Source organism: Ornithorhynchus anatinus, chromosome 10 (genome assembly GCF_004115215.2).
Source record: "Ornithorhynchus anatinus isolate Pmale09 chromosome 10, mOrnAna1.pri.v4, whole genome shotgun sequence".
Taxonomy (NCBI): Eukaryota; Metazoa; Chordata; class Mammalia; order Monotremata; family Ornithorhynchidae; genus Ornithorhynchus; species Ornithorhynchus anatinus.
Window position 1 is genome coordinate 39,280,587 of NC_041737.1, and position 13,572 is coordinate 39,294,158.

At 46.5% G+C, this 13,572-nt stretch overlaps 1 protein-coding gene across 1 annotated transcript in view; it reads left to right on the forward strand.

Moving 5' to 3' along the window:
* Window positions 1-3,222: 3,222 nt before the first annotated feature.
* Window positions 3,223-13,572, forward strand: part of MET (MET proto-oncogene, receptor tyrosine kinase) — a 119,860-nt gene continuing 109,510 nt past the window's right edge. The window contains 1 exon segment of the mRNA NM_001242736.1: window positions 3,223-4,442. Within this exon segment, the coding sequence (NP_001229665.1) occupies window positions 3,240-4,442 (1,203 nt within the window). The 5' untranslated portion in view covers window positions 3,223-3,239.

The window sequence follows — 13,572 nt, forward strand, 5'->3', positions numbered from 1 at the left end:
GAGCCCCATTCTGCAAATGGGGTTGTCCCTGAACCCGGTTGATGATGCGGGCAAACTGACTGGCTGAATGAAGAGGGCTGCTTTTTCACATTTGTCATGGGCAAAGTCAAAAACTCCACCAGATAATAACAGTAATGATAATAATTGTGGTATTTGTTCAGCATTTACTCTATGCCAGGCACTGTACTTAGCACTGGGGTAGAGTCGAGCTGATCAGGTTGGGCACAGTCCCCGTCCCACGTGGGGCTCACAGTCTCAATCCCCATTTTACAGATGAGGGAACAGGCACAGAGAAGTGAAGTGACTCGCTCAAGGTCACACAGCAGACAAGTGGCAGAGCCGGGATTAGAAAGTTCCAACTGTGGTCAAGCCCTTTCCTTTCCAGTCTCATTGACACTTTCTACCAGGTGCAAAATTTGAGCACCCTTCTCAGAAATTGCCACTGACCTGACTCTGGACCCTGAGGCCAGACCTCAACTCTCCCCTGTGGACGTCTTCCAAATGAGCTTCCAAATGAGAGGAAGCATGGCCTAGTGGCTAGAGCAGGGGCCCGAGAGTCAGAATGACCCAAGTTCTAGTCCCAGCTCTTCCCCTTGTTTGCTGTGTGACCTCTGGCAAGGCACTTCACTTCTATGTACCTCAGTTCCCTCATCTGTAAAATGAGGATTAAGACTGAGCCCCTTGTGGGACACGGGCTATGTTCCAACCTGATTATCTTGTGTTTACCCCAGCGCTTAGAATGGTGCCTGACACATAGTAAGTGCTTAACAGATACCATAGAAAAAAAGTGTAGTGGAGCTGAGTTTGGAGTAAATATCTAGCGCTTAAAAAGTACAGGTCTAAGTGGATGGTCCTCTAGAGGACTGTAAGCTCCCTGTGGGCAAGGAACACATCTACCAACTCTGGTATACTGTACTCTCCCATGCGCTTAGTACAGTGCTCTGCACATGGTAAGCACCCAATAAATACGACTGATTAATCAGATGGTAGGCGACACAGAAGGGAAATGAGGGCTTAGTTGGGGAAGGTCTCTTGAAGGTGGAGAGGATGGTGGCCCGTGGAATATAAAGGGGGAGGAAGTTCCAGGCCAGAAGAAAAACAAGGGGTTGCCAATGAGATAGAGACACAGTGAGTAGGTTGACATTAGAGAAGCCATTAATCTCTCCCTTCGCGGGTTGTGCCAGTCCAACAGCACTAATGCTTATTCACCTACGTCTGGCACTTAGGTATGTTTCAATTCGTGTTCACCTGCATTCATTTTCCTATTTATCCTGCCACCCTCCTGCTATCAGCAGTCTTAAGTGTCCTTTCAGCTGCTCCTGCTATTTGATCACCCTCCTCAATTAGATCGTAAGACCTCAGAGTGCAGGGTTGTGATGTCTACTCTTCTTGTAGTCTCCCAAGCAAGAACTTTCTTCAATATTCTGCACGCAGCAGGTACTCAGTACAGTACTCTGCACATGGCAACTGCTCGAAACACTGTTGGGCACACAGCAGGCGCTCAGAACAATGCTTTCCACACAGTAGGTGCTTAGTATAGTTTTGTACACCTCGTTGCAGCTCAGTAATTACTATTGACTGACACAGTTTCCAATTTGTTACTGACTCTGGTAATAAACGGTTAGTAACATTTTCTTTGCACTTTCTTGAGAGTATAATCCCATGCCAGAACAATTACCGTGCATGAGCCCTTCATAAATAGAGTAATCGACCCTGTGCCTACAACCCTGTTGTGCAATCCTATTTTTATTAACAGCTTGATGATTTTGCTTTCCATGGGAAATAATTTCACCCTGCAACTCCCGAAGATTACTTTTTATCCAGCTTTTATCAAGTCTGTTGTTTCTTGGTCCCCAGCGATCTAATGCTAATGTGAGCATTTGTTCGTAACAATAGGTTAACTATAGCCAAATTAGTAGTCTCTTTTTTTTTTTTTCCCACAAAGCCCCATAAACAGCACGCGATCATATTGCTTTTAGAATTTATGATTGTTTTCTTTCAGAAGGAAGCTAAATTTAGCATGGTAATTCCAGCGCGCTGAAGAAAAAAAGTCTGGTTTGATTTAGAGTAAAACTCAAAGTAACCACAATTCATTTCCTCGACTAAGCGAGAAAGTTGTGAATATCAATCAACCTCCCTGTGGGCAAAACTACTCAACCACATGAAGTAATTGCGGAGCATTAAGGGAGAAAGAAATTTGCTCTATTTGCTGATTTCAACACAGAACGGGTCTAACTGGCTTGCTACTTCTTTGTTTATAACACACACTCTAGTTTTGTCTCATTGGAAAACTCTAATATGACTTGTTTGGATTAAGATGAAACTGTAAAGCTTTGTGCCCAGAAAATCACCAAGCATCTGTTGGAGAAATCTTGAAAAAGATGATGGATAGGTCAATCAGTGATGTTTATTAGGCCTTACTGTGTGCAGAGCACTATACTTTTATTATTGTTATTATTATTGTGATATTTGTTAAGCATTTTATCAAGTTCCAGCCACTCTATTAAGCTCTGGGGTGAATAGAAGCAATCAAGTTGGACACTGTCCCTGTCCTATGTGGGGCTCACAGTCTCAATCTCTGTTTTACAGATGAGGTAACTGAGGCTCTGTTTTACAGATGAGGTAACTGAGGCACAGAGAAGTGAAGTGACTTGCCCAAGGTCACACAGGATCAAATGCTTGGGAAAGTACAAATGCAGTAGAGTTGGTAGATGCGATCTCTACCCACGAGAAGCTTAGAGTTGACAAGGAGAGATATTCTAGTCAATGAAAACCAGCCTGAAGGCTCTGTGAAAGGACAAGGGTGTGGGGGACAGTGGTTGGATGGGTGGAAGGGGTGAAGAGATGTCAGTGTTTGGGGAGAGCACTGGGCGGGGGGCGCTGAAAGGTGGGGCAAGAAAGCCCACGGGTGACTCAGCCTGTCCCTGGCCATCCTGCTAATCAGGAGAGAGACCCAGCCTTCTGACTGTTCCACCCAAGTCTCGTTTAAGACTAGCTCTGCCTTCTGCCACCTGTTGGGATACTGTCAGGATGAATGCTGGGTAGTGAGAAACCTTGACCCTTTGCCCAAAGGGGCCAATAATGCCCCTCGATCCCCAACCTCAGCTCTTTTCTTGTCCTGAGGTGTTTCACGTCTTGTGCGTTGCTAAGATAGTTTCCACCTTTACTTTCACTTTTCCCTGTGACACACCAATAAAGTTTTCTCTGCTTCCCTCTTGGCAGAGAGAGACGGTCTCACGATGAAGCCCCCCACTGTTCACATTCCCGGAATTGTGGTGCTCCTGTTCACTTTGGTCCAGAGGAGCAGCGAAGAGTGCAGAGAAGCCCTGAGGAGGTCTGGGACAGATGTCAACGTGAGCTACTCGCTGCCCCACTTCATCGCGAATACCACCCTCCTAAATATCGTCGTCCACCGGGATGACCTCTATCTGGGCGCCGTCAACAAGATCTACGTCTTAGACAAAAACCTCCAGGACTTCGTAGAGTACCCGACTGGGCCAGTGTTGGAACATCCTGACTGCGCTCCATGTGAGAACTGCTCCGCCATAGCCCATTCGTCGAAAGCGGACTTGAGGGATAACGTCAACATGGCCCTGCTGATCGAGACCTACTACCACTATGAGCAACTGATCATCTGCGGGAGTGTGGATGGAGGGGCCTGCTGGAGGTTCCCCCTGCCTCTTGGGGAGCCGACTGACTTCCACTCCAAAAAGCACTGCATGTTCTCCCACCAGGCCGACGAAGAGTCCAAAGACTGCCCCGACTGCATCGTGAGCACGCTGGGAACCAAAGTCCTGCTGGTCGAGAAAGACCGATTTGTCAACTTCTTTGTGGGCAATACCATCAACTCGTCTTCTCACCCTTTCTCGTCTCTGCATTCCATCTCCGTGAGGCGGCTGAAGGAAACTCTGGATGGCTTTAAGTTCTTGACGGATCAGTCTTACATCGACGTTCTGCCGCAGTTCCGAGATTCGTACCCCATCAAGTACATCCACGCTTTTGAGAGCAATCAGTTCATCTATTTCCTGACCGTACAGAAAGAAACTGTGGAATCCCAAACTTTCCACACAAGAATTATCCGGTTCTGTTCAATGGATTCGGAATTACATTCCTACATGGAAATGCCTCTCGAATGCATCCTCACAGAGAAGAGGAGGAGGAGGTCCACCAACAAGGAAGTGTTCAATGTCCTCCAGGCTGCCTATGTCAGTAAGCCAGGGGCCCATCTGGCTCGGCAAATAGGAACCGGATTAAATGATGACATTCTCTATGGGGTGTTTGCGCAGAGTAAGCCAGACTCCGCAGAACCCATGAACCGATCTGCTATCTGCGCATTCCCCATCAAATACATCAATGAGTTCTTCAGCAAGATTGTCAACAAGAACAACGTGAGGTGTCTGCAACACTTTTATGGGAACCACCACAGACACTGTGCGAATAGGGTGAGTCGCCATTATTTATCTTTCTGCTAGGAAATGCAGGCAGTGCTAGCATTGATTTTGAACGGGAGGTTCATGTTCTCGGGTACTTGACTAGCGGCTGTTCCTGTGAGTGAGTATTCTTAAGCCTAAAACAGGAAGGTGGGGCTATTGAAGTCCCGGCCATGGGGAAAAGATGACGGAAGAATTAGCGAAAAGAGGGGCTGCGTTCGAATTTCCATTTCTACACAGATCCACTTCAGACTATTAAAGTAGTTTCTCAAGTGGGATGGGAGACCACAGTTCTGATCAAGGTTTAGCAGAAGTTTCATCTCTGCAACCAGTAATTCCTGTAAATGGAACTTTAAAAGCCATTTTGGAATTTAAGGAAATTTAGAAAGATGCTGGGATGATCTTACAGATTTATAAGTAGCAGCAAACCAAAAACTTTCCCCCTTCCTTCTAAGGGTTGTGCTCCCCTCAGCCCCACACCGCTGATAGGCTGGGATTGATCTATAGTCCTCCTTATCGTTAATGGGGTTAACTGAAAAAAATCCCTTCCAAAACATGGGCTAGCAATCTGTCTTAAAAAGGAACCACAGTGTTTTTCTAAAGATCCAGAAAAATGATTCTTGAAGAGGTCTCTGCTTTTAGTGTCCCCATTGGATCTGGACTCTGATCCAAGTGCTTAGAACAGTGCCCAGCGCTTAGAACAGTGCTTGGCACATAGTAAGCACTTAAAAAATAGCATCATCATCGTCCTCATCTGAGGTCCCGCCTCCTTGGCCAGATATGCAGAATTGGTATCCGCCATTGGTCGGTGAGATGTCATTCACTGGGAGGGGTTAGGGGGTGTCCTCGGGAATGGTTTTGGGGGGTTGGCCTGCTGCTGACACAGATGGGGAGAATATTGGGACCAGGGACACAACCAGGCACAAGCAGACAATCCCAGTGGCAACAATTAGACTGCGTGTAGCCATTTCAGTTCATCAGTAATGGTCTCTAGACACCTCGAGGAAGGGAAATAAGCTAGGTGAGGGATTCCTTGTCCTCTTGGAACTGCTTCCCCCAGGGGAAAAAGACAAAGATTTGTTCTTGAGTGGCACATCCTTATCTGAAAAGGGGGATGTGTGTGCACTGCCCAGGCTGGGCATATGCCCAAAGGAGACCCTAAAAGTCATCCTGGCCAACAAGAAGGTAGGTATTGTTGGTTAGGGGACACTGGGAATAAGGAAAATGCCATCCTGAATCCCAGCTCCAAATCTGTGGAGAAAATGTCCTTTCGGCACTTCAGAGGAACAGCAGAAATATTCCCTAGACATAAAGAAATTCTCCCTATGGAGAGTCATGTCACAGCTGAATATCAAAAACGGGGTCATACTTGTGATCTCAGTGGCAAGTCCAAAGGTGGTTTTGTGGGTCCCAAAACACCTCACTCCCCCTCGTACTCCCACTCAATGGAATTTATTGATCATTTACTGTGTGAACATCACTGTACTAAGCTCTTGGAAGGGTACAATTCAACTGAGTTGGTAGACACATTCCCTGCCCACAAGTAGCTTACAGTGTAGAGGGTGGAGGTATTAAAATTAAAAAATAAGTTATGGTTAGGTACATAAGTGCCAAAGGGCCGAGAGTGGGATGAATATAAAATGAATATCAAATAGGTGAATATCCCACTCCCGTCTCTTGCCTGTGAGGTAACCTTTGGTGGGTCATTTAACTTCTTGGTGTCTGTTACCTCATCTGTAAAATGGGACTTTAGACTGTTAGTTCTTTGAGGGCTAAGGACTGTGCCCAACCTGATTATCTTGTCTACCCCAGTGCTTAGTATTGTGCCTGACACATAGTAAGCACTTAAATATCATAGAAAAGTGTTTCAAGTGTACAGATCCAAGTTCATAAGTGACACAGAAGGAGAAAGAATAGAGAAAAAGAGGACTTAGTTGGGGAAGGACCCTTAAAGGAGAAACAGCGTGGTGTAGTGGATAGAACACGGGCCTGGGAGTCAGAAGGTCATGGGTTCTAATTCCAGTTCCGCCACATTTCTGCTGTGACCTTGGGCAAGTCACTTCACTTCCCTGTACCTCAGCTCCTTCATATGTAAAATGGTGATTGAGACTGTGAGTCCCACGAGAGACAGGGACTGTGACCGACCCAATTAGCTTGTTTTCACCCCAGCGCTTAGTACAGTACTTGGAACATAGTAAGACCTCAACAAATACCATCATTATTATTGTTATGTGATTTTAATAAATGTGCTGTGAATTTTGAAGGCACAATGCCATCAGCACTCCACCCACCTGGCAGATTCTCAGCCCTCAGTTACCCCCACCCCAGCCAGATTCCTCCAATCAAGGAGTCGTGGCAGAGTGTAGTAGATAGAGGTCAGGCCTGGGAGTTAGGTCATGGGTTCTAATCCCGGTTCCGCCACTTGTCTGCTGCGTGACCCTGAGAAAGTCGCTTCACTTCTCTGAGCCTCAGTGACCTCATCTGTACAATGAGGATTGAGACTGTGTCCAATTGGATTTGCTTGTATCTATCCAGCGCTTAGTACAGTGCCTGGCACATAGTAAGCATGTAACAAATGCCATTATTATTATTATTATTATTATTATTATCATTAGAAGAGACGGAAAAACTTTAAGATCATTCCTCAAACTGCTCCCATGCCCCTCCCATCCTGGTGTGATCCCAGGGCAGAGTTCCAGAGGGGATCTGAAAGATTTGTACCCACAGTCCAGAGCTCCTGGAGGGGATCGGGGTGGAGTGTGCCAGTTCCTGCTTCTGAGGATGAGTTAGTGTTTGTGTTGGCCATACTCCTTGACGGTAGATGCCCTTAAACCATGTGCCATACAGCCGCCGTGCCCTAGCTTTAATATTGCTCTCCGGGTCCAGAGATCTTGAAAGACTGAGAATGCCTCCCCTCTCCTTGTGTGGATGTCTTTCCTCTTCTGTCAACCACCAGAAGAAAAATGCTGTAGCTTGCTGTAGACGGGGAACGTGTTTACCACCTCTGTTGGATTGTACTCTCCAAAGCGCTTAGTACAGTGCTCTGCACACAGTAAGCTCTCGATAAATACCATTGATTAATGGATTGATTGAGATGCTTCCGATTTTCAGAAACACGGGCTTCCATTAAGCGACTCCTGGAAGAAGAAGATTATTTTGGAAAGGTTTTGGGGGGGTGTTTGCAGTTGCTTAACTTGTCGGTCAGTCAGTCGGTCGTATTTATTGAGTACTTACTGTGTGCAGAGCACTGTACTAAGTTCTTGAGAGAGTACAATGTAACAAACCAGACATATTCCCTGCCCACAATGAGCTTACAATCTAGAGGGTGGGAGGTGGAGGCTGTCTGGGTGCCCCCTTATGATCTCCTGGAGGTCGAGGCCCTACTGCTTGTTCTGTATGATGTAATCACATTACACTGCACCCACATGAGATAGCATCCCTTTCTCCACCCAGCTGCACCAGCCCCCCTGCTTCAGCCCCTCATACACTCCAGGCCTAGGCGCAGGATAGACACAAGGCATGGTTTTGCCCCCTGAGCAGCTTCTGGTCAAATGGGGGAAATGAGCGGGCATACGGACATTGAGGAATGGAGAATTGAAAGATCAGGAACTCTGATGCAAATTACCCCCCAACATCCCTTCGTTCCTCACTGCCACCTCTGGCCTGCTTTTCAATTGACAGTGGCCCCAACTATACTACTTTAGAATGTGCATGGCCTAGCGGAAAAAGCACGGGGCTGGGAGTCAGAAGGACCTGGGTGCTAATCCCTCCTCCACCGCTTGTCTGCGGTGTGACCTTGGGCAAATCACTTCACTTCTCTGTGCTTCAGTTACCTCACCTGAAAATTGGGGATTGAGACTGTGAGCCCCGTGTGGGACGAGGGACTGTGTCCAACTTGATTTGCCTGTATCCATCCCAGCACTTAGTACAGTGCCTGGTACATAGTAAGAGCTTAACAACTACCATTATTATTATTACTATTATTATTATCCCCTCCCCACCCCGGAGCCCCCAGGGCCTGAGTCGTGGATGAGGCATCACTTCTGTTGCCAGAGGTGGCCCTGATGTTGTAAGGTCTCTAGCTGATTCAATCAATCAATCAATCAGAGGTATTTAATGAATCCTTACTGAGTGCAGAGCATTGTTCTAAGCACTTGGGAGAGTAACACTATAAAAGAGTTGGTAGACAAAGTCCGTTCCCACAAGGAGTATACAGTTTAGAGGGGGAGAGAGATGTTGCAATTAATACCAGATGTGTACATAAATGCCATGAGGCTTAGAGTGGGGTGAATAAATGGTACAAATCCAAGTGCAAGGGCGATGCCGAAGGGAGAGAGGGAGTAGGGGAAATGAGGGCTTAGGGAGGAGATGCGATTTTTAATGTCTTTATTAAAAATTTAATAAGGCTTTAAGAAGGCTCACTGAATGAGGGACATTGATCCCTGTAGACTTTAAGCTGCTTGAAGGCTTGGATCATGTGTACCAACTCTATCATAGTAATCTCACCCAAGCACTTAGTACGGTGCTCTGCACACTGCAAACACTCAAAAGATACCATTGATTGAGATGAAGTAGCGCTATCAGTCAGTCAGTCCATCTATGGTATCTATTGAGTGTTTACTGTTTGCAGAGCACTGTACTAAGCGCTTGGAAAATATACCAGAGTTGGTAGATATGATCTCCTGCACCCTTTGCCCTCTGAAGCATCTCCTCAAGACTATAAGGGTTGAAAATTCAGTGAACGGTTCCAGGGAAAATTCATTTACTACTCTGAGAATCAGAACACGAAGGGGGAAGGTGGAGATGCTATTAGGGAAGTAGTTTACTGTTCTGAAACAGATAAAAATGTAATTCTAGGGAAGCATTTCAAGTCATACCAGCCATTTCAATGATCAATCACTGAACTCTACAGAGGCAATTAGAAGGAACAGTTTTACTTGCGAAATGAATTTAGAGGTCAATTTGCAAGATCGATCCGAACCTCCCAAATGACTATTCTGCCGTTTTGTTTGAGTAAATAAAGCTAATTAGAAGGAGAGGTTGGGACTGAAAATCAGAGAAAAAAACGTTTATTTCTCAATATCCAATTCTATCCTTTGAAAAGCCCAGTCATTTCTGCTTTGGATGTGAACAGAAAGCCACCCAAAGAAATCAATTTGAGGTTTAGACGTATTGTTCCCAAGAATTCCCTCCGTTTCCCAACCGAACATGAAAACGAAATTCCTGTTGAATTAGGTTTAAAACCCTCATCACGATTCAATTCCTTACGATCCCGAGAATGACTATCAGTTTGGCCCAGATGTCATGCTACCACGCACCATCATATTTATGGAAAAAAGCATCTGTTTTGCATGTTTGGGCCTCCCGGCTTCAAATGTTGCAACAACAGACACTTTCTAGGAAGCCAAGCCTTGGCTGGTGCAGGGCAGGGGCTGGAAGCAGCGGTTTCTACAGAGCTGCTATCCGCCGGGAGCAGATTGCAGTGGGGCCTACAGGGAGGGAAGACCACAGGCCTGGGAGTCAGGAGACCTGGGTTCTATTCCCACTTCCGCACTTGCCTGTGACCTATCCTCGCTCCTCTCCCACAACAGCCCAATCCGCCCATTTGATCCTCTAATACCAACCTGCTTACTCTGCCTTGATCTTATCTATCACCTTCCGTCCCTTGCTCATTCTCTTTCACCTGCCTAGAACTCTCTCCCTTTTCGTATATTCATTCATTCATTCAATAGTATTTATTGAGTGCTTACGATGTGCAGAGCCCTGTACTAATCGCTTGGAATGTACAATTCGGCAACTGATAGAGATAATCCCTGCCCAATGACGGGCTCACAGTCTAAATGGGGGAGACAGACAGCAAAGCAAAACAGAACAAAAAAAAGAAGTAGTCTGGCATAGATATCGCCAAGATAAATAGAATCCTAAATATATACAAATCATTAATGAAATAGAGTTATAAATAATATTTACAAATATGCATAGTGCTGAGAGGAAGGGGGAAGAGCAGAGTGTGGGAGAAGGGGGAATGGGGAGGGGAGGGGAGGAGGAGCAGAGGGAAAGGGAGGGCTCAGTCTGGGAAGGCCTCCTGGAGGAGGTGAGCTGTCAGTAGGGCTTTGAAGAGGGGAAGAGAGTTGGTTTGGCAGATGTGAGGAGGGAGGACATTCCAGGACAGCGGTAGGATGCGGGCCAGGGGTCTATGGTGGGACAGGCGCGAACCGGGGACTATGAGGAGGTGAGCGGCCGAGGAGCAGAGTGTACCGGGTGGGCAGTAGAAAGAGAGATGGGAGGTGAGGTTGGAGGGGGCAACGTGATGGAGAGCTTTGAAGCCAAGAGTGAGGAGTTTTTGTTTCATACGAAGGTTTATAGGCAACCACTGGAGGTTTTTGAGGAGGGCAGTGACGTGCCCAGAGCGTTTCTGTAGGAAGATGATCCGGGCAGTGGAATGAAGAATAGACTGGAGAAGGGAGAGACAGGAGGAAGGGAGATCAGAGAGGAGGCTAACACAGTAATCCAGTCAGGATATCATGAGAGCTTGTACCAGCACGGTAGTAGTTTGGATCGAGAGGAAAGGTAGGTCTTGGTAATACTGTAAAGGTGATACCGGCAGGTGTTGGTGACAGATTGGATGTGTGAGTTGTGGGCAGACCATGACTGTCCCTGTCTCCCTGTCTTCAAAGTCCTATGAAAATCATACCTTCTCCAGGAAACCTTTCCTTGACTAATTATGTTTTGGTATTTGTTAAGCATTTACTATATGCCAGGCATTATTCTAAGTGCTGGGTAGATGTAAGCTAATCAGGTTGGACACAGTCCATGTCCCACGTGGGGCTCACAATCTCAATCCCCATTTTACAGATGAGGTAACTAAGGCACAGAGAAGTCAAGTGACTTGTCCAAGGTCATACCGCTGACACGTGGCAGAACCAGAATTAGAAACCACATCCTTCTGACTCCCAGGCCTGTGCTCTATCCACTAGGCTACACACTGCTTCTCTGTTCTCCCTCCTACCTAGTCTGTGAGCCTCCTGTGGGTCAGGGACTGCTTCTGACCTGATTAACTTGCATCTACCCCAGCACACAGAACAGTGTTTGACACATAATAAATGCTTAACCAATATTATTATTACTACTGTATGTAAAACGGGAATTAAATACCTGTTCTCACTGTGAGCCCCATGTGTGTCTGAGCCAGTTATCTTGCATTTACCATAGTGCTCAACAAGCACCTATCAAATAGCTTTACAGTAGTATTACAATTACTATCTAGATTGGGAGAAAGGGGACGGCTGCTTAAAGGGGGTGGGGCTGTGGATTTTTGTGCTTTGTTTTTAAATTTAATCTCTCTCCCCAGACACTGTCATTATGGAATCCCTGCCCACTGTGGAAGTCCTTAGAGAAAGTGTACCAGTGTATCTGTCCCTTCCCCACCCTCCCCTCTCCCCCCTAGGAAAACATCTGAAAATTCCCTTTAGAGAAAGACACAAATCTGGGGGCAGCCTCGAAGACATCCAGTCCTTTCTGAATTTTCCACACCCATCAGTCGTTATAGACCATGATGACACCGTTCCCTAAGGCTGCTCTAGATTACAAGGCAGTCGATAGGCAAGTTTGCTCTTCTCACTTCTCACCATCATCGTTGGTATGTACTGAGGGGCTACTTTGTGCAGAGTGCTCTTCTGGGCACCTGCCGTGTGCAGAATGTGTACTGGGAACCTACAGTGTGCCTAGTCCTGTACTCGACATGAGCTGTCAACTGAGCATTCTCCTCAGTGCCTGCTGTTTCTGAGTGCCCACAATTATACCGGAGGCCTACTGTGGGCAGAGATCTGTACTGAGCACCAACTGTGTGCAAAGGTGTTTGGTGGACATAGCAAGGGAAGTGAAAGATGCTGTCGAGCCCTTTAGGTGTTTCCAGTCTAAGGGGAAAGACAAGGAGGCATAACTTGCTGAATATTCAGGAGGTAGGAGAGGGAGAGGTTAGGCAGAGGGGCTAATCGTCTATGATTAGGTATCTATGACAGGAGTGAGCAAATAAGTGACGAATGAAAAGTCGGCTACCCTCTTGAGGTCTATGGTGCCTAAAGTGTGGAAGGATTGATAAAGGAAGGCAGGGATTTGTCTGGGAAGGCAGTCTGGAGGAGGAACAAAAAAAATGGTTTGGGAAAATTCGACTGTAGATGGTAACTCTAGACTGTAAGCTCCTTGTAGACAGAGAGTGTATCTACCAACTCTGCTCTATTGTACTCTCCTAAGCCTATAGTACCATGTTCTACAAGCCCTGCTCTTGAGAAGCAGAGTGGCCCAGTGGAAAGATCATGGGCCTGGGAGTCAGAGGAACTGGCTTCTACTCCCAGCTCTGTCACTTGTCTCCTGTGTGACCTTGGTCAAATCACTTAACCTCTCTATCCCTCAGTTACCGCATCTGTAAAATGAGGATTAAAATTTCGAGCCTATTTTTGGGACAGAGATTGTGCCTATCCTACTTTGCTTGTGTCTACCCCAGTGATTAGTACAGTGCCTGGAACATTAGTAAGTGCTTAACAAATACCAAAAAAAAGATTGATTTATTCAAGCACAGTACTAAGCATTTGGGAGAGTACAATGTAACACCGTAACAGACACATTCCTGCCCATAATGAGCTTACAGTCTAGAGGGGGAGACAGACATTAAAATAAATAAAAAAATAAATTTCAGATATGTACATAAGTGTTGTGGGACTGGGAGGGAGGATGAAAAACGGGAGCAAGCCAGTGCAGCGCAGAAGAGAGTGGAAGAAAAGGAAGAGAGGGCTTTGTCAGGGAAGGCCTCTTGGAGGAGATATGCCTTCATTAAGGGTTTGAAGAAGGTGGGGAGAGTAACTGTCTGGCAGATATGAAGTGGGTGGGTGAGGGGGGCGGTTCCAGGCCAGAGACAGGGCATGGGCGAGAGGTTGGCGGCAAGATAGACGAGATTGAGGTATAATGAATAGGATGGCATTAGAGGAGCGAAGTGTGTGGGCTGGGTTTTAGTAGGAGAGAAGAGAAGCAGTGTGGCTAAGAGAAGCAGTGTGGCTAAGAGAAGCAGTGTGGCTCAGTGGAAAGAGCACGGGCTTTGGAGTCAGAGATCATGAGTTCGAATCCCGGCTCGGCCACTTGCCAGCTG